Source organism: Leucoraja erinacea, chromosome 16 (genome assembly GCF_028641065.1).
Source record: "Leucoraja erinacea ecotype New England chromosome 16, Leri_hhj_1, whole genome shotgun sequence".
Lineage (NCBI taxonomy): Eukaryota > Metazoa > Chordata > Chondrichthyes > Rajiformes > Rajidae > Leucoraja > Leucoraja erinaceus.
The window spans coordinates 28,861,021-28,884,590 of NC_073392.1; the positions used below are offsets into that span (position 1 = coordinate 28,861,021).

At 45.8% G+C, this 23,570-nt stretch overlaps 1 protein-coding gene across 1 annotated transcript in view; it reads left to right on the forward strand.

The window, feature by feature from the left end:
- Positions 1-23,570, forward strand: part of sema3bl (sema domain, immunoglobulin domain (Ig), short basic domain, secreted, (semaphorin) 3bl) — a 139,975-nt gene that overhangs the window by 92,423 nt on the left and 23,982 nt on the right. Inside the window, exons 5-9 of the mRNA XM_055648015.1 lie at positions 10,879-10,969; positions 14,407-14,523; positions 17,392-17,534; positions 19,979-20,093; positions 22,325-22,394. Of these exons, the coding sequence (XP_055503990.1) occupies positions 10,879-10,969; positions 14,407-14,523; positions 17,392-17,534; positions 19,979-20,093; positions 22,325-22,394 (536 nt within the window). The remainder of the gene's footprint in view (positions 1-10,878; positions 10,970-14,406; positions 14,524-17,391; positions 17,535-19,978; positions 20,094-22,324; positions 22,395-23,570) is intronic.

The following is a 23,570-nucleotide window of genomic DNA, read 5'->3' on the forward strand; positions in this document are numbered from 1 at the left end:
ATTCGAGATGAATGAGGGAAGTAAAGCGTGCCAAGCAAGCCCTCAGAGGCAAGAGGCCCAGAGAAGGAGAGGAACATAGAGGGGACACAGAGCGAGGCGCTAAACAGCACATGTAGTGGACACAGAGAGGGACATAGAGAGACATAGAGAGAGAGTCAGAGGGAGAGAGAGAGAGATAGTGACATAGAGAAAGTGACAGAGGGATGTGGAGCGAGAGATGGACGAACATATGTAGAGCTAGATGGACATTGAGAGAGAGATATAGAGACAGAGAGAGAGAGAGAGAGAGAGATGAACATAGAGAGAGGTAAAGGGACAAAGAGAGAGAGATAGAGACAGAGACAGAGATAGAGATAGAGAGACATAGAGAGAGAGAGATAGGGACATAGAGACAGAGATAGATAGACATACAGAAACATAGAGGGGACAGAGAGGGGCAGATGGATATACAAAGAGAGAGATAGAGGGACAGAGAGAATATCTATTGCCTGCCATGCTTTCTCCTGTCTCTCCTCTCTTCCAACTTTCTCACCCCCTCTACAATCAGTCTGAGGAGAGGGCCTGACCTGAAACGTCACCTATCCATGTTCTCCAGAGGTGCTGTCTGACCCACTGAGTTAGTCCAGCACATTGTGTCTTTTTGACATAGAGAGAGGCATAGAGAGAGAGGGAGAGACAGAGGGGACATTGAGAATGACAGAAAGGGATATATTTTGAGAGATAAAGGACATGGAGAGTGATGGTGATAATGAGAGACATGGAGAAACATATAGAGATATCGATTGGGACCAGTGGCCTACTGGCCAGGGTGTCAGCTTGCCCGATGGCAAGTGGGCCCCTGATGAAGTGGGCCCCCTTTGTCTCCTGGCAACCAATATTTTTAGACCCAGTCCGCCACTGATTGGGACATAGAGAGAGGCATAAGAGCTGGACAAAGTGAGAGGCACAGAGTGACAAAGCAAGTTACATAGAGAGGAAAATGGGGAGATCGTAAAGAGGGATGACAGAAGGTTTACAGAGAAGGGTCACGTAGAGAGGCCGAGAAATGAACCCGACGAAGGACGCACACCAAGGGGAGTTCACAGGGATGAGTGCAGCGAGAGGTCAGAGGGAGAGGCTTATAGAAGGGCTCATGGAGGCTTATAGAAAGCCTTCTAGAGAGGACAGAGACAGAGTAGTCACGGAAAAGGGGTCAGAAAACACCAGAGGCAGACAATGAGAAAAAAAATCGAGTGGAGCACAGGGAAAGATGCATGGACAACAGGACAAGACACAATGAAAAGTATCTTTAAATAATCTTACAATCTGCACTTACTATTGACAATGGAATAAAGTAAACACTGCGGAGGACATGACGGAATGAAATGCGTGTACTCCGTGACTCTTGTTGCCAGCCGGTCACAACAAAACCAAGAGCCATAGTTCACAAGAGTTTGACTGCATCATTTGGTCGATCTTTATCAGAATGAATTCCTCTTGGGAGATTGGGTTAAATGACAACAAATGCGATCAAAGCTTTGGCTTGGATTTGGCGCTAACGGAGATTTATTTGGTAATCAACAGCCTAAACACGTAAGCAATCTGCTTTTGATACAGAGCCAGTTTAGAAATGTGTGTTCTATAAGATGCAAGTCCTCTGTGAAGTCTTAAGCTCGTACATCCAGGCTGTGCAGATTGAACTACAATATGAGGCATAAGCTGTTCGGGCAAGGTACATCCATTTTATTCACATGTGTGTGCAACACTGTTTGGTTTTTATTAGTTTAGTTTAGAGATACAGAGTGGAAACAGGCCCTTCAGCTCACCAAGTCCACACTGACCATCAATCACCCATACACTAGTTTTATCCATACAATAGGGACAATTTACAGAAGCCAATTAACCTACAAACCCGCATGTCTTTGGAGTGTGGGAAGAACCCAGAGCACCCAGAGAAAACCCACACGGTCACAGGGAGAACGTATAAACTCCACATAGGCAGCACCCATAGTCAGGATCAAACCCGGGTCTCTGGCGAATGAGGCAGACAGCACCCGTATTTAAGGATGAAACCCGGGTCTCTGGTGCTGTAAGGCAGCAACTCTACTGCTGTGACACCATGCCCGCCCCGTGTGCGGACAGGACGTCTTAAAGATCTTTCAATCAATCAATCGATCACAAAAGGCTGAGTGACTGGAGAAGATTATGCAGACAAACTTCAAAATCCACCAATAGAAACACCAATGACAACTGATACCAATGGCTAAAGATGGTCAGTCTTTATCCCAGGGTAGGGGAGTCTATCAATGGAGTGTAGAGGTTTAAGAAGAGAGGCGCTGTCGTATGCTGTCGCTGTTGGGGTTCTGGAAATTGTGACATCGGCTAACGCAGATTGTCGCAGCTTGACGTCAACTGTGTCATGGCCTGTTGTACAACTTGACGGTTTTTCAGCGACTGCGGGCGTCAGTCACTGCAGTCTGATGACATTGCCAGGACCTGAGCTATGAGGTTACGCAGGTTAGGACTTTATTCCTTGCAGCGCAGGAGGATGAGGGACGATCTTGGACGCGTATACGATTATGAGATGAATAGAGTGGGTAAACGCACGCAGAGTCTTTTACCCAGAGTAGGGGAATCAAGAACCAGAGGACATAAACTTAAGATGAGAGGGGAAAAGATTTAAAAGGAACCTGAGGGGTAATTTTTTTACATAAAGGGTGGAAGGGGTATGGAGCGAGCTGCCAGAGGAGGTAGTTGAGGCAGATACAATCAAAATGTTTAAGAGACATTTGGACAGGTACATGGATAGGATAGGTTTAGAGGGATATGGGGTAAACACAGGCAGGTGTAAATGGGACATGTTGGCTGGTGTGGGCAAGTTGGGGTGAAGGGCCTGTTTGCCCACTGTATGACTCTATGACACAGTACTCGGCGCTGGAGAGTACAGCAGGGTGGGAGAACGCCAAAGGGGGTATATCAACTTAGATTTTGTTTTATGACCTTTCGAATGGCTTTTTTGTTTGATTTATGTGCATTTTTAATTGATTTAACGGCTCACTTAGGTGGCCCTGCCTTGCACAGAAACGAATCAATAGTCACCCTTCAGCCTCCATATGCTGAGACACAAAGCATGGACAGAGAGAGACTTCTCCTCGTCCACAAGGCAATGATTACATCGCTCGGGGGAAACAGACCTTGACTTGCAATCGCTAAACGACGGGTTAGGAGATTGGAGTCCCTTGAGAAAGGCATCTGCTATGCCCGAAGGGATGAAGCCATCAAATGTACTTTATCTATTGTAGGGCACGATAGACAAGACTGAGCCTTAGGAATTCCCATGTTCTTGTATTGAAATTATTTAAAAATGCAACATCTCGCCAATTTTAATGGGCAATAAAATGTTGAATGAAGGGGAGGCATTCAATTAAAATAGCTCAGCAAATGGTTCTTACGTCCTCTCATCATGTGTAGCATATTATCTTAATTTCAGTAGTCGAATACAAAGTGCTGGGGTGACTTAACAGGTCAGGTAGCATCTCTGGAGGACATGTACATGCGACCTTTCAGGTTGACCCTTCATACCTTCTTAATTCCAGCGTTTGATTAACTGTGAGATACAGCATGGAAGCAGGCCCTTTGGCCCACTGAGTCCATGCTGACAATCAGTCATCCATTCACACTAGTCCTATATATATCCCACTTCCGCAACCACTCTCTGCCCATTAGGGATAATTTACAGAGGCCAATTAACCTTCAACCTTGCACGTCTTTGGGATGTGGGAGGACACCGGAGAACCCAGAGGAAACCCACTTGGTCACAGGGGGAATATGCAAACTCCACACAGAACAGCACCCGAGGCCGGGATTGAACCTGCGTCTTTGGCACTGTGGGGCAGTGGCTTTACCAGCTGTGAATATTTCAGGTTTAAAATATATATAAATCGCATTATGACACCAGTGTTTCAGATTCCATCAAACCATCTCTAGCCAAAGAAATGGAGTGGGAAGATTTGCTGATAGAACAAGGACTGGGAACATAGATTTAAGGTTTCTGGAGCTGATATCAGAGGAAGTGAGAAAGATATTTTCTCACAATGACCTGTAGACAGAGAAGAAGCATAATCATTGAACATAGCAAGCACACTGGGAATATGTGTCTGCTTTTTTCCTATTCTTGGAAAATTTCTAAATACAGCCTTAAAACATTTGAAAGAGGAGGTTTTTTCGACATTTCGTGTCAAGACCCTTCCTCAGACTGATCTTGGAGGGCGGGGGGCGCGGAGAAGGGGTAGAAAGGAAGAGGCAGACACAGTAGGTTGTGGGAGAGCTGGGGAGGGGAAGGAGGGAGAAAGCAAGGACTACCTGAAATTGGAGGTCAATGTTCATACTGCTGGGGTGTAAACTACCCAAGCGAAATATGAGATGCTGTTCCTCCAATTTGCCTATAGATGTTGCCTCAACCGCTGAGTTTCTCCAGTTTTTTGGCTACCTTAAAACATTTGATATGCTTGCCACAGAAGAAGATCAATGATAATTAATCAGACTGATATAATTTAGTGTATTATTATCACGTGTACCGAGGTACAGTGAAAAGCTTTTTGTTGCATGCTATCCAGTCAAAGAAGAGACTGTACATGATTACAATGAAGCCGTCGGCGAAGTACAGATAAAGGATGAAGGGAATAACATTTAATATACGATAAAGTCTGATTAAAGATAGTTCAAAGGTCTCCGATGAGGTAGATGGAAGGCCAGGGCTGCTCTCTAGCTGGTGGTAGGATGGTTCAGTTGCCTGATAACAGCTGGGAAGAAACTGTCCCTGAATCTGGAGGTGTGCGTTTTTCAAAACTTCAGTACCTCGTGCTTGATGGGAGAGGGGATAAATGGCCCCGCTGTTGTATGAGAGATTTGATCAATTAGGCCTGTAGTCACTAGAGTTCAGAATAATAAGAGAGGGGGGTATCATTGAAACATATAGAATTCTGTTAGAGTTTAATAGGGTAAGGTTTTCCATTGAAGGACTTAAAATGCTGGAGTAACTCAGTGGGTCAGGCAGTATCTCTGGAGAAAAGTAATAGGTGACTGTTCAGGTCGGAACCCTTCTTCAGACTGAAAGATGGAGAAGGCCGGAACAGGGCTGGCAACCCCCCCCCCCCAGAAAGGGTAGAGTCCATAATAACCCATTGTTGGCTGGGAAAGATTTGCTAACAACAGAGATACAAGGATATGAACAGTGGAACTAGTAGGGTGGCTAGGGTGGTGGCGGTGGGGAGAGGGGTGCAGGTAGGGGGTGTAGAAAGTAAATGCAGGTGGTACATGAAATAAGAAAAACCAGAAAACTAATAACCCATTGTTGGCTGAGGAAGATGTTTTCTTTTCTTGGGGTTCAACAGGGGGCTATTGCCTTGTGGTATGGCATTAGAATGAGAATCACAAGCAGCATGGGAGGCCAAATCAACAAATGTAGGTCCACCACTGATTATGGCAACTGATGGCCTGGCACCTCCTTTAATCCAGATAAAATTACGAGACCGCACTCAACCTCAACAAGACTTCTGCGGCCGATCAGCGGGTGGAATTTTCCCCCTGCGGTCGGGGCTCTGGAACTACGGCCCAGTCGGAGCTGGCAGATCCATTCCCATAGCCCACCTCCGTGATCGACTTTGCGAGGCGGTTTCTCGGTTCCCCGGCAGCCTAGGCTCAACTCTCCAGTACCATTGGACTCCGCTCGGAGGCCGTGACCTCTGTTGGTCCGGCAAAACGGATAATCCAGAAAGGCTCTGGAACCGAGGGTGCCGGAAAAATCGGTGGTGGACCTGTACATTAAGGTGATAGGTCGACAGAGTTTGAGGTACACAATGCATTAAGATGCATGGAGAGAGAACGACAGAGAAGGAGACAGAGAGAATATGATATTGTGATCTAGAACCAGTCACAATGACGTTGAGTGGGCTCAAAGCCCAAAACCTGCTCCTATCCTTTTCTATGTTTCCTTGAAGGATTTGAAGGAAGCAGGAAACATTCCTCAACTCTTACTGTGTTACCACGGCAACTGGATGAAATCTTCTCCCTCAATGAGCCACTTTAGTGACTGGCTGGAGAGTCGTGAACTTTCCACAAGACCCTGGCTCTGATCTGCAGACAAGCGTGGGCCCAAATGCAGCCGGGAGTCCTTTATAATAATAATCAATTACTAGACTTGTCCCAAGAAAACGAATAGCCGCAATGAGATAATAACTCGTTCGGAGATCCGCAAAGAGCTCCTTATGTTTCATTTGGCTGTCTTTGGTCTTGGAAGATTGGAATCACTCAGAACCCTTGCAGGCAACAGACTGTATGACATCTGAACATGGTTTGAGTTTCTCCCTCAAGTATCACAGCTGTGAACCTCGCGTTGTGAGCTGTAACTGTGGAAAATCTTGAATTAAAGGATCTTTGTCGCAGCTTCAAGAGCTGACAAAGTGGGATTCAAGTTTCTTCAAGCTGGGGAGAGCAAGTTCCTGGAATTCTCAATGGTTAAATAGGATAGGTTTGGTAGATATCTGCGGGTCGAGAGTCACAGGATGCTGGGATAGATCAGGAGTGTGGTTAATGTAGAAAGGAACAAAGTGATGGAGTAACCCAGCAGGTCAGGCAGCGTCTCTGGAGGAAAGGAATAGGTGACGTTTCATGTAGGAACCCTTCTTCAGACTGAAAGATAGAGAAGACTAGATTTAAACAGGGCCGGCTACAGATGACCCCCCACGGAAGGGAGGAGTCCATAATGGCCCATTGTTGGCTGGGAAAGATTTGCTAACAACAGGGATACAAGGATATGAACAGTGGAACTAGTAGGGTGGCTAGGGTGGAGGCGGTGGGGGGATAGTGGAGCAGGGAGGGGGTGTAGTAAAGAAATGCAGGCGGTACTTGAAATAAGAATAATCAATATTCATACTGCTGGGTTGTTAGCTGCCCAAGTGAAATATGAGGTGCTGTTCCTCCAATTTGCGTTTGGCCTCACTCTGACAGTGGAGGAGGCCCAGGACAGAAAGGTCAGTGTGGGAATGGGAAGGGGACTTAAAGTGTTTGGCAACTGGGGGATTGCGTAGGCCAAGCAAACTGAGCGTGGGTGTTCAGCGGAACGACTGCCAAGTCCACACTTGCTCTCGCCAATATGTAGGAGCCCACACCTGGAGAACCGGATGCAGTAGATGAGATTGGAGGAGGTGCAAGTGAACCGCTGTCGCACCTGAAAGGACTGTCGGGGTCCCTGGATAAAGTCAAGGGAGAAGGTGTAGGGACAGGTGTGGTTACTGTAGTTCAGTCATGAATGACAGAGCAGCCCAGAGATTAGAACACAGGAACAGAATCTTCAGTCCACATTGTTAAAGTCATAGAGTAATACAGCATGGAAACAGGCCCTTCAGCCCAACTTGCCCATGCCAACCATCTACACAAGCCCCACTTGCCCAGGGCTATGGGGAGCAGGCAGGAGAATGAGGTTGAGGGGGAAAGATAAACCAGCCAGGATTGAATGGCAGAGTAGACTTGACGGGCCAAATGGCCAAATTCTGCTCCTACACTTAGGAATTTGTGAACATATAAACCTTTCCCATCCATGTACCAGGCAAAATGACTTTTAAATATTGTTATAGTACCTTTCTCAACTACCTCCTCTGGCAGCTTGTTCCATACACCCATCACCCTCTGTGCTAAAAGATTGTCCCTCAGACACAATGAACTGCAGATGCTGGTTTACAAAAATAGAACAAAGTGCTGGAGTAACCAAGCGGGTCAAACAGCATCTCTGGAGAACATGAGGTGACGTTTCGGGTCGGGACCCTTCTGCAGTGTACACCCTTTGATTCTTCTTCATGGTCTCAACCCGAAACTTCGATGTGAAGACATTGCCTTCACATTCCGAGAGAACAAAGAGGGAGCCGGCGTGGGGAGAGCCGCCCAGAACAAGACATTATCAAATGCCACATTTGATCATAAACTATCGTTCATTCATACATTTGTTCGTTCGTCCCTATTAAATCTTTCCCCTCTCACCTTAAACGTATGACCTCTCATTTTTTTGATTCCCTTCCCTGGCAAATGGATGCCCTTTGTTCAAAGACTGGTTCCAGATCACAGTGTCAAGGGAAACAACCTTGTGTAGGAAGAAACTGCAGATGCTAGTTGAAACCGAAGATAGAAACAATATGCTGGAGTAATTTAGCATCTCTGGAGAGAAGGAATGGGTGATGTTTCGGGCATCTAAAGAAGGGTCTTCCGACATCGGAAGACCCTTCTTCAGACACCCGAAACGTCACCCATTCCTTCTCTCCAGAGATGTTGCCTGTCCCGCTGAGTTACTCCAGCATTTTGGGTCTGTCTCAGGGAAACATCCTTGCTCCATTTACCTTGCCGAGCCCCTTGAGAACCTTGTATGTTGAGGTTACTTTAGGGGAGAAGGGAGCTCTGACGTACAGTTTTACAACCTTATTATTTGGCTGAGGGCTTGTGGACAGGAAATATTTGACACTGACACCCGTGAGGAGGGGAAAGCTATAATATTATCTGTCAACCGGGAAGGAGTGGGTTCTAATGGTTCATATTACATCTCGGCATATAAAGTAGCATAATTGATGGATATTTGCCTGACGTTTACAAGTGTAGATGGGAATCTCTTCCTCATAATAGAGTTTAACAGTGGTGAACAAATTCTACACATGGCTGTTGACTTTGTGAGACTAGAAGGTGGGACCATTAACTTCAATAGAAGAAGAGTTCAGACTAAATATTACTTTACCCAAGAGACTGGTTAAGGAAAGACTGGTGAAATGGAATGCTCTTCACACCGAAGAAGCACTGCAAATTGTTTTGTGTAGAACTTCATTCAAACAGGGAAATTGTCCAGTATTGTAGAGTCCAAACCTTATGGTTTGTCGTGGAATCCTATTTGAGTTTTACTCCTCACCAAGTGCTCCATCTTCTCTGAGAATGCATTTACTTTAGAGATTTAGTTTAGAGACATGGTGCCAAAAGAGGCCCTTCGGCCCACTGAGTCCGTGCCGACCCCTGCTCCCCGTACACTAGCACTATCCTACACACTAGGAACAATTTTCAACTTTTACCGAAGTCAATTAACCTACAAACCTGTATGCCTTTGGAGTATGAGTGGAAACCGGAGTACCCAGAAAAAAGCCACACGATCTCGGGGAGAACGTGTAAACTCCGCACGGACAGCACCCATCATAGTCAGGATCGAACACGGATTTCAGCAACTCTACCGTTGTGCCATCATGCCGCCCATTGAGATTGAGATCTGTTGAGTCCAATTCAACGTTCTTCCATTCTAATTCGAAAAACCAACTGAACTGAACTGAACTAAACTAAACTAAACTAAGTCGGGCAACATGTGGAGAGAGAAAGAGAGTTAACGTTTCAGATTGATGTCATCAGAACTGGAAAATATGAAAAATCCAGTATTAACACAGGGAAAGAGGAATGGGTAGGGAGAACAAATGGGGAGGTCTACGACATTGTCCAAGACCAGGAGAGAGTGAAGAACATTGGCTGGTGAATAACAAAATGGACGCTTGAGGGCGGTGTAAACAGAGGACAAATTATATCTGAGGAGAACAACAAGAAAAGCTGAATTTTAAGCTTCCCCTGCATTTCCTCTCTCCCCCTTCCCCCACCCTGGTCTTCCCACCAGTTGCACAGTTCACATCCATATATTCCCCCCCCCCCCCCCCCCCCCCCCGTCCTCACCTCTTCCCCAGCCAACAATGGATCTTTGTGGGCTCCTCCCTTCCATATTTATCTGGTGCCACCCCTGATTTGTTTTGGCCATTTCCTACCTCCAGTTTACCCCCCGCTACTTTCAATTTGAAGAAGGGTTCCGACCCATCCTTTTTCTCCAGAGATGCTGCCTGACCCGCTGAGTTACTCCAGTACTTTGTGTCTGTCTTCAGTATAAACCAGCATCTGCAGTTCCCTCCGACACAGCAAAGCTGAATGCCAGAAATAGCGAAAGCTGGATATCTGAAACTCTCTAGTTCATAGTTGAGGCCTCAGGCATGTACTGGGAGAGGTCAGAAGATGAGGTGCTGTCTAGAGCTGACACTGGGCTTCATGAACCAAAGACGGGACACAGTGGGAGCTAGATTGGGATTGGGAACTAAATTACCAAGCAACTGTTACTCTTGTGGACTGAACAGGTGTAGTGCATCTCTCTACAGACGCTGCTTGACCTGCGCAATACTAATGCTTAGTATTTATAGCATTCGCAAAATATTGCTTTTGGACTTTTGTTTTAGTTTGGTTTTGTTTATTATTGTCACGTGCAACAAGGAATGGTGAAAAGTGCGAAGTCAGCGAAGACCATTGATGATTTGCATGGTGTACAGATACAGGATAAAGGGAATAGCGTTTAGTGCAAGATAAAGTCCAGTAATGTCCGAATGCATGTGTTTGTTTAAAGGCGGCATGGTGGCATAGTGGTAGAGTTACTTCCTAATAGCATCAGAGATCCGGGTTGGATCCTAACTACTGCCGCTGTCTGTATTTAGGTTGTATGTTCTCTCCGTGACCACATGGGTTTTCTTCGGGTGCTCCGGTTTCCTGCGACACTCTCTAGACATATTGGTTGGTAGGTTAATTGGCTTCTGTAAATTGCTCCTAGTATGTAAGATAGAACTAGTGTACGGGTGATCGCTGGTCGGCACGGACTCGATTGGCCAAAGGGCCTGTTTCCACACTGTACCTCTAAAGTCTAAAGAGAGTTCAAAGGTCTCCAGTGAGGTAGATGGGAGGTGAGGGCCTCTCTATAATTGGGGTAGCATTTGCTATGAACCATGCTGTTTAGATTCTAGCCATCATTAGTCACACTAGGACCTCACTCAAATTCTCCGTGTTGTGTTTCTCAAGCGCGCCTTCAGGATGGAGATCAACAGCGTGGAAAATGGACGAGGCAAATGTCCTTACGACCCGAACCGACCTTTTGCAAGCATCTTTATTGGTGAGTAGTAACTTCTAATATAATCGTACAATCCATGTTGGGAGTGAAATGCGCAAATGATTACAGTCGGTGGAATAGAAACATGGAAAATAGGTGCAGGAGGAGGCCATTCGGCCCTTCGAGCCAGCACCGCCATTCATTGTGATCATGGCTGATCGTCCCCAATCAATAATCCGTGCCTGCCTTCCCCCCATATCCCTTGATTCCACTAGCCCCTAGAGCTCTATCTAACTCTCTCTTAAATCCATCCAGTGACTTGGCCTCCACTGCCCTCTGTGGCAGGGAATTCCACAAATTCACAACTCTCTGGGTGAAAATGTTTTTTCTCACCTCAGTCTTAAATGGCTTCCCCTTTATTCTAAGACTGTGGCCAACTCGTTCTGGACTCGCCCAACATTGGGAACATCTTTCCTGCATCTAGCTTGTCCAGTCCTTTTATAATTTTATGTTTTTCTATAAAATCCCCCTCATCCTTCTAAACTCCAGTGAATACAAACCTAGTCTTTTCAATCTTTCCTCATATGACAGTCCCGCCATCCCAGGGATCAATCTTAAGGAGAAAATAACAAAATACTGGAGGTACCCAGCGGGTCAGGCAGCATCTGTGAAGGGGAATGGACAAACAATGTTTCAGGTTGCGATCCACCTTCAAACTGCTTTGAGCAGAACATCTTCAAAGTATCAGGAAGGAACTGCGGGTGTTTCTTTACATCAAAGATAGACATAAAATTCTGGAGTAACTTTGGGGGTCAGGTAGCATCTCTGGAGAAAAGGAATAGGTGACGTTTCCAGTTGAGACCCCTCTTCAGCCTGAGGAAGTGCTGCCTGACTTAATGAGTTAATCCAGCACTTTGTGTCTATCTTTTTTCAAAGTAGCAATATTCTTGAAGAGATTCCATAGTGAAGAAGTAAAATGGAGACACAAGAGAATGCAGATGTTGGAATCAGCGGATCAAATAACATCTGTGAGAGCAGGAGGATGGGGGGTGATCTTATAGAGATGAACAAATCTATGAGAGGAATAAATCGGGTAAATACACAGTCCCATGCCCAGAGTAGGGTAATCGAGAACCAGAGGACATAGGTTTAAAGGTGAGGGGGGAAAGATTTAATAGGAACCTGAGAGGTAACTTTTTTTACACAAAGGGTGCTGGGTATATTTATTTTTTATTGGAATCATTTAAAAATAAATTGGATAGGCATATGGATGAGAAGGGAATGGAGTGTTATGGTATGAGTGCAGGCAGGTGGGACTAAGGGGAAAAAACATTTGTTCGGCACGGACTTGTAGGGCCGAGATGGCCTGTTTCCGTGCTTTAATTGTTATATGGTTATATGGTTATATGGTATATGGAATGAACTGCCGGAGGAGGTAGTTGAGGAAAGGTATCATCATGGCATTTAAGAGACATTTGGATATGTACATAGATAGGATAGGTTTTGAGGGTCAAAGGCCAAGAGTGGACAGGTGGGACTAATGTAGATGGGACATATTGGTCGGTGTGGGCAAGTTGGGCTGAGGAACCTGTTTCCATGCTGTATGACTCTATGACTGTGGAGGGAAATGGACAGTCGATGTTTTGGGTCAGGACCCTTCATCAGACTGAGAGTTCCTCTATAGTCCATTCCATCATCAGCTGACGAATCAAAAGGGCTTAATGTGGTGTCAAAGAACTGCAGATGCTGGTTAATTCACAAAAGGCCACAAAGTAGCTCAGCGGGTCAGGCAGCATCTTTGGAGAACATGGATAGGTGACGTTTCAGGTCGAGACCCTTGTTCAGCCAGGGCTTTTTGTACGTATCAATGAGATCCCCTCTCTTTCTTCTCAGCTCTAGTGAATATACATAGTCCCAATCTCCTTCAGCCCAGACCCACCATCCCAGGAACTAGTCTGGTGAACTTTCGTTGCACTTTCTTGTGACGTGTATTTTCATAGACTTGAGCACAACATCATAAGATGATGCCCCTGAGGATTGGCGGGTAATTGTTTTTGAACCAGGCGTTAATCCATGGTCCCACCTGCGTTTTTCAGGTGGATGTAAAAGATCTCACTGCATGCTGTAGCGAAACAGAGGAGCTATTCTCAGTGGAAAGGTCAATCTGTACCCTTCAATCAATTTCACTATAAACTTCCTTCCCTCAAAGCTCTTTGTGGATGCTTGTAAATTAGTGGTCATGTTTTGTCAATTATAACACCAGCAAGGCAGAGCAATGGCTGTAAGGGGATGTTGGTGATGTGAGGATAGGGGAATTTGCTGTAGAAACAAGCAGCTTGTTCCTCGCGCTGGTGTAAGTCCCTCACTGTGGCTGCCTCAATGCCAAGACTCGCTCTCCTAAACCTCTCCTGCTGTCAAGATTTCCATTTCAGAAGAAAAACCCGACCATCAACTCGGTCTTTGAATGAGATCTGAGTGTCCCAGGACATCCTAGATACCCTACACCATTTATTATCCAGTCTGAGGCCAGGATTCTGCTCTACTGCCATCTACTGCCTCTCTCCCTCTCCCCTCTCCCCCTCCCCCTCCCCCTCCCCCCTCCCCCTCTCCCCCTTTTTTTTTCCTTTCAAAACCTTTATTCGACACAAACATACGATACAACACATCAAATCATAAACAAGAATTACACTATAGCAAGTATCATTATACTACAACATTGCATTCATTGTTCACTATACCTCTCCCCCACCCGGTGACCCTCCCCCCGGAAGGCCCCCCTCCCCTGGACCCCGCGTGTCCCCCCCTCTCCCCCTCTCTCCTCCCTCTCCCCTCCCCCTCCCCCTCTCTCCTCTCCCTCTCCCTCTTCCCCCTCTCCCCCTCCCCCTCCCTCTCCCTCTCCCCTCTCCCCTCCCTCCCCCTCCCCCTCCCTCCCCTCTCCCTCTCCTCCCCCTCTCCCTCTTCCTCTCCCCCTCCCCTCCCCCTCTCCCCCACACCTTTTTTTTTTCCTTTCAAAAACTTTATTCGACACAAACCTACGATACAACTCATCCTCTCATAAACAAGAATTACACTATAGCAAGCATCATTATACTACAACATTGCATTCATTGTTCACAATACTCTCAACCCCACGCGGTGACCAGCGCCCACGGAAGGCCTCCAGAGTCCCCCTGGACACTGCGTGTTCCCTCTCCATGGACACAATCTCTCTCTCACACATTCTCTCCCTTCTCTCTCTCCCTTCTCTCCACCTCCCCTCTCCCTCCCCTCTCTCCCTCCCCCCTCTCCCTCCCTCTCTCCCCCCCCTCTCCCCCCTCTCCTCTCTCTCTCTCCCCCTCTTCCTCTTCCTCTTCCTCTTCCTCTCCCCCTCTCCCTCTCCCCCTCTCTATGAGAGAGACAGAGAGAGAGGGACAGACAGATAGCTATTGGATGTGATGAGCCAATGCTGGGAAGGTTTGCAGAGATTGACTCTCTAGATTGTGCTTTGCTCCAATCTTCAGGTGGTGAGCTTTACACGGGCCTGACTGCTGACTTCCTGGGGAGGGACCCCGTCATCTTCCGCAGCCTGGGGTCTCGCTCCGCCATGAGGACTGAGCTGGACCAGCGTCTGTTGCAAGGTAACCGACACAGACGTCTTTAGTGATCTCCATGATGCATGCGGCACATACTGTAAGTCCATATGATGCAACGCTACTGTTGATTGATCGATTGATTGATCGATTGATCAATAAATAGATTGATTGATTGATTGATTGATTGACATATTGATTGATCCATGACCAATTGATTCATCGCTGACCGATTGATTGAAAGATAGATACAACATAAAAACAGGCCCATCAGCCCACCAAGTCCATGCAGACTGTCGATCACCAGTTCACACTAGAGCTATGTTATCCCATTTTCTCATCCACTCCCTACACGCTGGGAGAATTTGCAGATGGCCGATTAAGCTACAAACCTGCACATCGTTGGGATGTGGGAGGAAACCGGAGCACCCAGAGGCATTCACGTGGTTACAGGGAGAATGTGCAAGCTCCACACACAGACAGCACCCGAGGTCAGGATCGAACCCAGGTCTCTGGCGATATGAAGCAGTTGTGCCACTGTGCCGTGTAACTATAAAATAAAAACATGCAGGACAGTGTTCAGAATTGAATCGAAAGTGTCCTTCACACCATGCAATATAAGGTGTACCCGATACGATGTTAGGGGGGGAAGTTTGCCAGGTGCTTCAATATGTAATGTGAAGTTACCCAAAAATAAAAACCGAAGGCGCACAAAATACTCAGCAGGTCAAGCAGCAGCATCTGTGGAAAAAGAAACACGTTCAGTACTTAAGATTGATGATCTTTCGTCAGAACTGGGAAATTAAAAAAAAAATATGTTGTTGGTCAAAGGGAAGAGCGGAGAGGGGAGAGATCAATGACAGAGTGGAGCAGCAAAGACTGAGCTGTCACCCCATTCCTGCTCAGCTGTTGTATGTTGTATCCTGCATCAAAACCCTGTCCGTGAAGTTGACGTAACCATCCTTTGGGCACGGAGTAAAGAAGGCACCCTAAGAACTGTAAATGCGCGTGGCACTAATGCCCAGAGTTGAATTTCTAGACTTGGTCCATGTCAAATTCAGGGTAGAGAAAATAAAGCAATTTACACCCGATAGTTTAGTTTTGTTTATTAGTAGTTTAGTTTAGTCTTATTGTCAATGGTACCGAGGTACAGCGGAAAGCTTTATTGTTGCGTGCTGTGCTGTCTGTGAAAAGACTATACATAATTACAATCAAGCCATCCACAGTGTACAGATACAGGATAAAGGGAATAAAAAAAAATGAAATGAAATGATTCAATTAATTGTCATTGTCAGTGTACAGTACAGAGACAACGAAATGCATTTTTAGCATCTTCCTTGAAAGGGAGACACAGGGCGTCGCGGTGTGCCCGCGCCTGCCACCGTGAATAATGTTTAGTGCAAGATATAGTCCTGTAAAGTCGATTAAAGATAGACCGATGGTCTTCTATGAGGTAGATGGGAGGTCTGGACCGCTCTCTCGTTGGTGATAGGATGGTTCAGTTGCCTGGTAACAGCTGGGAAGAAACTGTCGCTGAATCTGGAGATATGCATGTTCACACTTCTGTACCTCTTGCTTGATGGGAGAGGGGAGAGGAGGGAGTCACCAGGGTGGGACTGGTCCTTGATTATGCTGGTGGTCTTGCTGAGGCAGCGTGAAGTGTAGATGAAGTCAATGGAAGCGAGGTTGGTTTGTGTGATGGTCTGGGCTGTATCCACAGGTCTCTGCACTTTGAAATTCTGCAACTCTCTCTAGAAATGGAGGAGGGAGGTACTGTGGCGACACTTTCTCTGGACATTTAAGACAGCTCAGAGTCTTGGAGGTGGAGGTGGACTCTTAACTTGAAACATGTTTGGAAATGGGTTGTGTGCTAGATTTGTTGAGTTCTGAAGGATCTCTGATAACTGGAGAATGGAGAATAGGTAGTCAGTGTAGTTTAATCAACTTAGTTTAGTGTAGTTTAGTTTATTGTCACGTATACTGAAGCACGGTAACAAGCATTTTTTAGTTTTGTTTAGTTTAGTTTAGTACAGTATAGTTCCATGTATTGTCACGTGTCCCAAGGTACAGTGACAAGCGATTTTGTTGGGTGCTAACCAGTCAGCGAAAAAACTATACATGATTACAATTGAACCTTCCACAGTGCACAGTGCACATGGTAAAAGGAATAGCGTTTAGTGCAAAATAAAGTCCTGTAAAGTCAATTAAAGATAGTCCGAGGTTCTTCAATTAGGTAGATAGTAGGTCAGGATTGCTCTCTAGTTGGTGATAGGATGGTTCAGTTCCCTGATAACAGCTGAGTAGAAACTGTCCCTGAATCTGGAGGTGTGTGTTTTCATACTTCTGTACCTCTTGCCTGATGGGAGAGAGGAGAAGGAGTGACTGGGGTGAGACTCATTCTTGGTTATGCTGGTGGTCTTTCAATAATCTAACAATAACTAAACTAACCTAAACTAATTGAGACTACACTGATTACCGATTCTCCATTTTCCAGTATGCAGAGGTCCTTCAGAACAAATCTAGCACGCATTCCATTTCCAAACACCACTTACTAGTGTTAATTATTTCAAGTAAAGAGTCCACCTCCACCTCCAAGACTCCGTGCTGCCTGAAATGTCCAGGGAGAGTGTCACCACCTCTGGTGCCAGCAGGAAACAGTATCTCCCTCCTCCATTAGCAGAGAGAATTGCAAATTGTAAATCGCAGAGAGTTGAGGATGCAGCCCAGACCATCCCACAAACCAACATCCATCCACACTTCACGCTGCCTCGGCAAGGCCACCAGCATAATCGAGGACCAGTCTCACGCTGGTCACTCCCTCCTCTCCCCTCTCCGGTCAGGCAAGAGGTACAGAAGTGTGAATGTCCCTCCTCCTCCACCACCATCTCAGTGTTCTTGTTCCTCCATCTTTCGCAGATCCCAAGTTCGTGGCGGCTCACCTCATCCCGGACAACATTGACCGCGACAACGACAAGGTCTACTTCTTCTTCACCGAGAAAGCGATGGAGTCAGAGGGCAAAGTGCGGGCCATATACAGCCGGATCGGGCGCATTTGTGCAGTAAGTTGGAGACTGAAGGGCAGAAAGGTGGAATCGTAGAGAGATGCTGAGAAATTCTCCAGAGATGCTGCCTGACCCGCTGAGTTTCGCCAGCATTTTGCGCCCATCTTGTATAAACCAGCACCTGCAGTTCTTTTTTAATCAAATGTTTAAAAGACGTTTGGACAAGTACATGGATGGGAAAGATTTAGAAGAATATGGGTCAAATGTGGGGAGATGGGTCTAGCGCAGATGGGACATCTTGGTTGGCGGTGAACCTGTTTTCAAGTTGTATGAGAAACACAAGCAACGAGATCTGGTGAAGGGTCTTTGACTTGAAACATTTATTCTGTGAACCATCCTATCGCCAACTAGAGAGGGGTCCTCACCCCCCATCCACCCCGTTGGAGACACTTGGACTAACTTTAATTGGACTTTACTGGACTTTATCGTGTACTAAATGTTATCCCCTTTATGTTGTATCTGTGGACCAAAGATCTTAGAGAGGATCTTTGCTGTGGACGGCTTGATTTTAATCATATATAATATTTTTGCTGACTGGATAACATGCAACAAAAAACTTTGCACTGTACCTCAGTGCACGTGACAATAATATACTAAACTAATCTAAACTAAATCAAATTAAATTAAACTAATATAATCTAATCTAAACTAAACTAAACTAAACTAAACTAATCTAAACTAAACTAAACTAAACTAAACTAAACTAATCTAAACTAAACTAAACTGAACTAAACTAAACTTATCTAAACTAAACTAAACTTAATTGAAGCTAAACTACGCTAGGTTAAACTAAACTGAACAATGCTAACTGATCTCACTGCATATTTTGGTTTTATTTCAGATTTCCAGCATCAAAGGTTGTGTTTTTGATTTTTACAAGCAAAAATTTATCTCACATTCCCTAAATCACCCCCACCCCAGCAGACAGCTTCCCCACTCCTCTGGCGTCCCTTCTTCCAATAATCTTTGCCAGATGTTTATTGTTTATTACACTTGTCCATTTGTTATTTAAGGTTCAAGTCTGAAGATGATTAAATTCTTCTTGCAGCCAATGTTGTCATAGCTGCAAAGGCAAGGACAAACGGTGCGACCAAACTCGAGGGTCACATTTTCAATGCAGGAAATACTTTGGTAGATGTCAGGAAGCTTTTTATGAATTTGACAAGAGTTATTTTACTTTTAATGTAATTTTCGTTTGTCCGAATGTGGATTCTTATTTAACAGTTTTGACGGGATTATTCCTTTCATGGGATTTTCCAGGAAGCTAGTGATTCTTTTCTCCAGCTCCTAAACCATTCCCTCAATGAATGTTAGGAGCTTTGTTGGAAGCGTGTGAAAGAGCTTTTTTCCGGAGTCTTCTGCAATACCTTGGTGTGCATCTGAGCTTTTCCTTTTATTTATGTCTTGGAGTCCAGGGAAAAGGTAGCAACTCGCAAAGTCAGAGAGTCATACGGCGTGGAAACAGGCCCTTCGACCCAACTTGCCCATGCCGACCGACATGCCCCAAGTACACTAGTCCCACCTGCCTGCATTTGGTCCATATCCCTCTAAACCTGCTCTGTCCATGTTCCTGTCAAATGTTTATTTGATGTTGCGATAGTCCCTGCCTCAACTACCTCGTCTAATAGCTCGTTCCATACACCCACCACCAATCTGTGAAAAAGTTATTCCTCAGGTTCCTATTAAATTTTCCCACCTCATCGCTGCATAAAATTTCCCCCCCTCATCAAGTCCTCTAGTTCTTGCTTCCCCAACCATTAGTTAAATTACCTTCGATTGTTCCAACTGCTCAAGGGGTCCTTTGGACCTGGATTTTTATGACATTTTCAGAAGTAATGAAAGTCATTGGGTTTCACTTATTCATTTTGCTGGTGGCCGCTGGTCGGTTGGCTGAAGGGCCTGTTTCCATGCTATACCTTTAAAATAAAAATTAAATTAATCAAACTAATTTAAATCAGATTGGAGATAGACACAAAATGCTGGAGTAACGCAGCACGATGGGCATCACCTCTGGAGAATAGGTAAAAGGTGACTTTTCGTGTCGAGGCCCTTCTTCAGACTGATAGTCTGGGGAGAGGGTCACTGGAGGTATGTGCAGGTGCAGAGCAAATCACAGCCGGCACCAATGATTGGAGAAAGGTGGAGCCCACAATGGTCCATTGTTAGCTGTGGACAAGGCAACAATGAAGGGATACGAACAGTGAATCTAGCAGGATGACCAGGGTGGGGGTGGGGATGGAGAGAGAGAGAGGGAATGCAAGGGTTACTTGAAATTATGGAAATCAATATTCATCCCGCTGGGTTGTGAGCTGCCCAAGCGAAATATGAGATGCTGTTCCTCCAATTTGCGTGTGGCCTCACTCTGACAGTGGATGCTGTTTTATTGGTTGGTGTCAGAGGTCACGAACCATGGCTGAGATGTTTCTGATGGTCTCTTTCAGAATGACGCTGGAGGCCAGAGAGCGCTGGTGAACAAATGGAGCACATTCATCAAAGCCAGGCTGATTTGCTCTGTCCCAGGGCCTGACGGCATCGACACCCACTTTGACGAGCTTGGTGAGTACACGCTTCGTGCTTATTACCGTGCGGATAATGGGAGTCGTTTTGTTTTCCCTAACAAAGAGTTTTTATCAAATTAATCACAAATACAGATTAGTGAAAAAATCAAGACTGCCATTGGAACAACAACTAACCAATTATCAAATTACAATGTTGTCAACCTTATCCACAATGCACTTGGCCTCCCGCGGCAACCAGCATTCACGGAAGGTCTCCAGAGTCCCCGTGGTCATCGCTTGCTCCATCTCCAGGGACGGAGGCCTAGAAGACGGGGCAGGCAGTCGACTCTGGCAGAACCCTCGAATGCCCGCTGCCTGGACCAGCAAATGGCCATCTTGGCCAGGCCCAAGACAAACCGACAGGGAGATCCGCCCCGACCCACCCCCAACCCGACCGTCCCTCCCCCCTCTGTGACCAAAGATCAGAAGCATGGGCTGAAGTGCAGCCAAAACTTGAGGAGCAGCCCCTTCAGGGATTAGGAATGGGAACAGATGGAGAGGGAGGGATAGATCAGCCATGATTGAATGGCGGAGTCAACATGATGGGCCAAATAGCCTAATTCTGCTCCAATTACTGATGATCTTATGATCTTATGGAACACAATATCTGTGGTGAACATGATGCCAAGTTACACTAATCTCTTCTGCCTGCATATGATCCATATCTCTGCGTATCGATGTCTGAAGAAGGATCCTGACCCAAAACGTCACCTATCCACGTTCTCCAGGGATGCTGCCTGGCCCACTGCGTTGCTCCAGCACTATATGTCTTTTTTTGTAAACCAGCATCTGCAGTTTCTTGTATCCACATGCTGTCTATATATCTCCCTCCAGCAACACCCCTGGCAGTGTGTTCCACTGAATCACTTTAAAAAAAACCTTCCCAGCCCATCTGAGGTTGGCATAGTGGTGCAATGGCAGGGTGGCCGCCTTGCAGTGCTAGAGACCTGAGTTTGATTCTAACTACGGGTTCTCTCTGTACGGAGTTTGTACGTTCTCCTTGTGACCGCGAGGGTTTTCTCCGGGTGCTCCGGTTTCCTTCAACGCTCCAAAGACGTACAGGTTTGTAGGTTAATTGGCTTCGGTAAAATTTGTGAATTGTCCCTAGTGTGTAGTCTAGTGCTAGTGTACGGGGAGATATCTGGTCGGTGCGGATTCGGTGGAACGGAAGGCCTGTTTCCGCGCTATCTCCTCTGTTTTGGGTAAGGACCCTTTCTCATACAGTTTTAGATAGTCACATGGATATGCAGAGAAATGGATCATTTGCAGGCAGGAGAGATTAGTTTGTGGATATCAGGGCCTGTAAAGTCTAAAATCTCCTTTAAACTTTGCTCCGTTCACCTTAAAGCTATGCCCTCTTGTTTAGAATGGCCCTTGGAAACAACTTCATACTTCCCCTGAACTGGTTCATAACAATCAGGTTATCCCCTTCTTATTGCCTTGATTTTGAACCCTTGGTTTTGAGAAGTGACCTTGTACATAAGTCTCTAGCCTCCATCCCAGGAATCTAACCCTCATACACCGTCTTTGGACACGCTAGAGGCAGGAAACATGTTCCCGATGTTGGGGGAGTCCAGAACCAGGGGCCACAGTTTAAGAATAAGGAGTAAGCCATTTGGAACGGAGACGAGGAAACACTTTTTCTCACAGAGAGTGGTGAGTCTGTGGAATTTTCTGCCTCAGATGGCGGTGGAGGCCGGTTCTCTGGATGTTTTCGAGAGAGAACTAGATAGGGCTCTTAAAAATAGCAGTCAGGGGATATGGGGAGAAGGCAAGAACGTGGTACTGATTGGGAATGATCAGCCATGATCACATTGAATGGCGGTGCTGGCTCGAAGGGCCGAATGGCCTACTCCTGCACCCATTTGTTTATTGTCTATTGCCTATTGCCTGCAGATTTTCCATGGGGCCATTCTGAAACACTATCTCAGCCCCTCTCTCAACGGAGCTGAGAGAGCAAGTCTCAGTTAGAATGCTCACTTCAGAGAATAGATTCGCCCAATGGTTCAAAATTTTATAACTTCTAGGAGCAGAATTAGGCCATTAGGCCCATCAAGTCGACTCCGCCATTCAATTATGAGTGATCTATCTTTCCCTCTCAACCCCCCCCCCATTCTCCTACCTTCGTCCCATAACCTCTGACACCCGTACTAATCAAGGATTAAGAATCTGTCAGTCTCCTATGGACTACATTGTAACATTGCACCTGTCTGGTCTTCTGTGTCACAGAGGATGTCTTTGTCCTAAGGACCAAGGATGAGAAGAATCCTGAAATCTATGCTATCTTTAGCACAATAAGGTAAGAAGCCATTTTAGTTATTGCCAAATGAGTAGGCAATGGTGGACATAGATGCAGTGGGGGTGATGGGCACATCCATACTACACTTTAATGGGGCCCATCACAGTCACAGGCATCCCCGTGTAATTGTTGTCCATTCACTCTGAAGTTGTTCACACCTTTGTTGTTCATACTTACAATGTGGGTTTGAGGATGATGAATGACTGTTTAAACACAAAGTACTTGTGCCGTAACACCAGGCTAAGTGCTCAACCAGGAAAACCAAGCCCAATGCCAAAGTGGTATTTCCACTACCTATAGACCCTTATGTGACAGGACAACTACTAGCTCCATATTCTGTAATTAGCTATCTACATAGTAACAAACATGCAAGCTAAATGTTTAACCAAGACACACAATCCCAGTGCCACGTGAGAATCTAAGGTGTCTTTTACACGGTTAACCTATAGGACAATAAAAACTAGCCATTGAACAATAACAATATTAGAACAATAGAACAATAAGAGGAGATCTCAAAGAAACCTGTAACATTCTAACCAAACTAGACAAACCAACAGCTGGGAAGTCCAGAACCATGTGTCGCAGCTTTGGGACCTGGGTGGATGGTATTTAGACATCAGGCAGGGTAGCTTTAGAGACACAGCGTGAAAACAGGTCCTTCAGTCCACCAAGTCCGTGCCGACCAACAATCACCCCATACACTAGCGCTATCCTACACACTAGGGACAATTTACAATTCACAGAAGCTTACTAATCTACAAACCTGCACGTCTTTGGAGTGTGGGAGGAAACTGGAGCACCTGGAGAAAACCCCACACGATCTCGGGGAGAACGTACAAATTCCGTACAGACATCACTAGTAGTCAGGATCCAACCCAGGTGTCTGGCTCTGTAAGGCAGCATCTCTACCACTGTCTCACTCTGCCACCTATATTCCAGATACAAGCCCACATTAGTAGATTCAAGATTCAAGAGAGTTTATTGTCATGTGTTCCTGGTGTGACAATGAAATTCTTGCTTTGCTTCAGCACACCTGAACATAGTAGGCATGACTACAGAACAGATCAGTGTGGCCATATACCACTATACCATAGTATACAATCCTAACAATACTCTTGTAAATATGACAGAGACACACGCATGTAGGGTTAGTGTACATGGGTGATTGAGATAGTC